Genomic DNA, 3,978 nt, shown 5'->3' on the forward strand with positions numbered 1-3,978 from the left:
TTTGTTAAAAAGACTGTCTTTTCCCCATTTGATGGACTTTGGGCCCTTGTCGAGGATCAGGTGACCGTAGGTGGATGGATTTACACTTGGGTTCTCAATTCTGTTCCATTGGTCACTGTATCTGTCGTTGTACCAGTACCAGGCTGTTTTGACTACTGTAGCTGTGTAGCAGGTTCTGAAGTCAGGTCAAATACTTCTGTAATATGAGGAACGTATTAAAAAATTTGTGCAAGAAGAGGCTGTCAGATTCCTTTGGAACCAGGTAAACCCCCTCCTTCTGATTTACCTAATACGTGAACAAAAAAAAATTCTAGATTTATTGAGATATTCATAGAGTGGTCAAGTATATTAAACACCCTCCTCAAGGTGAAGAGTATGGCTTATTATTTAATAATTTCTTGGAAATGTTTTTATAAAATATTGTCTTATGATAGGATTTGGCCCACAAAATTAAAAAATAGTTATTGATTTGTAAGGTTTATAATTACCAACCGTAGGGGAATGATTAAATTATGGAATAACAGTACTATGGAATAATATACTGAAAAAAACCAAACCTGTTGCCATTGAGTTGATTCCAACTCATAGCGACCCTGCAGGACAGAGTAGAACTGCCCCATTGGTTTTCCAAGGAGCGACTGGTGGATTCAACCTGCCGACCTTTTGGCTAGCAGCCTTAGCTCTTAACCACTGTGCCACCAGGCTTCCAGATGGAATAATATGGGACAGAAAAGAATAAGGTAATAGTTTGGACTGACATTGAAAGGTCTCCAAAATAATGTTGCTTGGTGAAAAACAGTAAGTTGTAGAACTATATGTCTTTTAGGGTTCCACGCATGTTTTAAAAAGCCCTGTGTATTTGAAAATACATAGAAAGAGGTCTGGAAGGATATGTATCAAACTACTATCAGTGATTACCTTGAAGGATGGTAAAAAAATTTTATATATCGCTTTTTTGCTTGCAGTTTGAAATTTTAAGAATATTAAAAGTAAAGGTCATATTATCAAGAGTTTGGACTATTTTTAGATATTTTAGAGAATTGCATATACTATATTGTTAGTGTTTAAAAACTTATCCCTACGTGGCTATCTAAAATGACACTTTTATTTTAGAGAATTTACTTACATTAATAGGCACTAATCTATCGTATTGAATAGGCCTCAGTGCATATTCAGTACATTATTGGCCCCTTGGTCAGCTAGATATGTACTGTTGGGCTTTGAATTGTTTTTCCTGTAGAAGCAAGAGAATTGCTTTCGACCATCCCCACTCTCCTGGTGAGAGCCTTTTGTAACCAAGGTCATGTACCACTTACACCAGCCTGGTTTAGGAAAAGGCTAAGGCTTTGGAGGTAGGCAGTTTCTAACTTCTGATTCTGCCATTTACCAACTTCAAGACTGCTGGAAAAAAAGTTCAAAGGGCAATTGTCAAACAGGCATGCTTCTCATTTTATAATAAAACTATATCCTCTGATTTATAGGTAAGGTCTTTACAAGCTTGGCAACAGACCCTGGACCAGCGCCTCGGTTCTTGGCATGCTGATGTTCCTAAATCAAGTACCCTGGTGCCACCTAAACCTCCATTATTCGCTCAGAGTCAGGAGCCCTCTTCAGATCAAAATTCAGACTGGTTCATTGCTCCTGATGAAGCTCCTCAAGAGAAGTCCTTACCAGAATTTCCAGACTCTGGTTTTCATTCCTCCCTAACAGAACAGATTCATTGTTTACAGGATTCTTTGGAATTTGAAAAAAATTCCACAGAAGGCAGTGAAAGTTCTATAATGGGTAATTCCACTGACACAGTCAAATATGACAGAGAGTCAGATTTAGGGGATGTTAGTGAAGAAAATGATGAATGGAATAAGGAAAGCTCAAACAATGAACAGGATAATAGTCTACTTGAACAGTATTTAACTTCGGTTCAACAGCTAGAAGATGCTGATGAGAGGACAAATTTTGATGAAGAAATAGCAGATAGTAAGCTTCATATAGCTTGTTCCCCGGAAAAATTAGATGCCATGTCTGACAGTGCTTCTGTAGATGAGACTCATGGCCTATCTCTTCCTTTGCAAGATGAAATCAGCCAGACACCAGAGAATCGTAAGTTAAATGCAGAAGTTCAAGGGCAGCAGTCAGAGTGTGATTCTGCATTTCAGGTATTGCATGTTGGTATCACTGTGTAGCGTGTCTGGTCTCTTGGGAAGCAGAAATCCACTTTTCTTAAAAATGTTTTCAGTTGCCTGCTTCATTTTAATTTTTTTTGGAGAGGAATACTCCCCTCAATTTTGTTACTATTTATACAGGGTTTGTATTCTTGTCTGGTATTTTCCAGATTCTACATAATGAACTGAGTCTTCATTTTGATTTTGCTAGCCTTTTACTTAGCTGTAATGTACCAAACAATATTTACATTGAGAGCTATATGCACTTTATTTCATAACAACTGAATTGCATCAGTGATGTTCTTATTTCTTTTATGTACTCAGATTATTTCATTTCAAAAATAATTAAACTGGAATATCTTTAAAAAAATAGGAAATTTTATCTTCAAGATATAAATAAGAAAATTTTGATTCTTCTGTATATGAGGAAATTAATTATGTAGTAAGGAATGTAATTGTTAAATACAATGACAAATTTGAGGATAATGAATTGTTGAAAATATCCAGTCTTCTTGGAGTAAGAACATGTTTTTTAAGCCTTTTGCCTCCCTTAAGAGTAAGGAAAGCCTTCTTTTGAGCAAATTCAGGAAGAAAAGGTAAGATTATAAAATTTCTCAGTGGAGATGATTAATTGGTCTCATGGAAGACTTGAGTTAATATCATATATCAGTTTTAACATACGAAGTAAAGTGTTCCACCCAGGTTTAAAATCAGGCTTACTTAGACTGCACAAGAACATTTCTCTTAGCTGTGAAGAAAGCAAATGCTAGACTCCGTTTACTTGGGATATTATCGCAGCAAACATTTATTATTTTTTCATTTAGTGCTTTTTTTTTACCCTGCAGATAAGCATTTATGTGCCAATATGTTTCCAGAAATTAATGTATGTTCATGTTCTTTGTTCCTGCTTGTGTTTGCTCGTGTATTTCAGCAGAAGGTTTGTGGCCATTCATTTCACTTTTGACCTCTGCCTCCATAGGGAAGAACATTCAAAGTAATACTACTGATAGAATATGCATCCCTTTTTTTTCTTAAAAAAAAAAAAAAAACTTTTATGTCTAAAATGCTGAAAAAATGCCACATTTGGAATACAGTTTAGTGATGGTTAAGAAAAAATATAAACCTCACTTATTTTTTACTTGGTAAAGAGAATATTTATCTGTAAGTTCGGGAAGAAATGATAAGATTGTGCTCGAATGTTATAGATAGATGCATTTGCCAATGATGGGTAATTTTTGGAAACTTGGTATTTTAATCTTTGAGAATGTTCTTATACCATTGAACAACGTAACTGATTTTCCCCAATCCATGAATATACAGTTATATACAACTACGGCAATGTTTAATTAAGTGTTCTCTAAAAATTTAGGTGCTAAATATCTACTTATAATTCTGTTATCGTCACTAGGTCCCCTTCTTTGAAGCTATATAAAATAAAAACTTCTGATCCTTCAAGGATAAAATCAGGGATCACATGTTATACTTTGTTGATAGTTAGAAATGTTTCTCCAAGTCTGGTCAGATGTGTTTTTCTGGGTTTATAAATATGTAGCACTCAGGTTGAGAAGACTTGGATTTCATTCTCAGAAATCCAGGATCTCCTGCAGAGGAAATGTTTTCTGTATCTTATAACCCAAACAGCAGTTTTATCTTCAGAAGGATTTTCCCTAGTAAAGCACGTGTCACGTTGAATGCATGTTAAATAAAAATTGAATTTTTTACTTTTTGAGTAATGCTGGTTATCTTTTTATGAATGATTTTGAATTTCTTCTTAGATATGCCTTATTTTTCTATTTTACAGTTAAGTGCCTCATTT

General features: G+C 34.9%; 1 protein-coding gene across 1 annotated transcript in view; it reads left to right on the forward strand.

Moving 5' to 3' along the window:
• CEP97 (centrosomal protein 97) overlaps positions 1 to 3,227 on the forward strand; it is a 34,446-nt gene extending 31,219 nt beyond the window's left edge. The window contains exon 11 of the mRNA XM_004378146.2: positions 1,482 to 3,227. Within this exon, the coding sequence (XP_004378203.1) occupies positions 1,482 to 2,183 (702 nt within the window). The 3' untranslated portion in view covers positions 2,184 to 3,227. The remainder of the gene's footprint in view (positions 1 to 1,481) is intronic.
• Positions 3,228 to 3,978: the final 751 nt, after the last annotated feature.

Source organism: Trichechus manatus, unplaced genomic scaffold (genome assembly GCF_000243295.1).
Source record: "Trichechus manatus latirostris isolate Lorelei unplaced genomic scaffold, TriManLat1.0 scaffold00055, whole genome shotgun sequence".
NCBI lineage: Eukaryota > Metazoa > Chordata > Mammalia > Sirenia > Trichechidae > Trichechus > Trichechus manatus.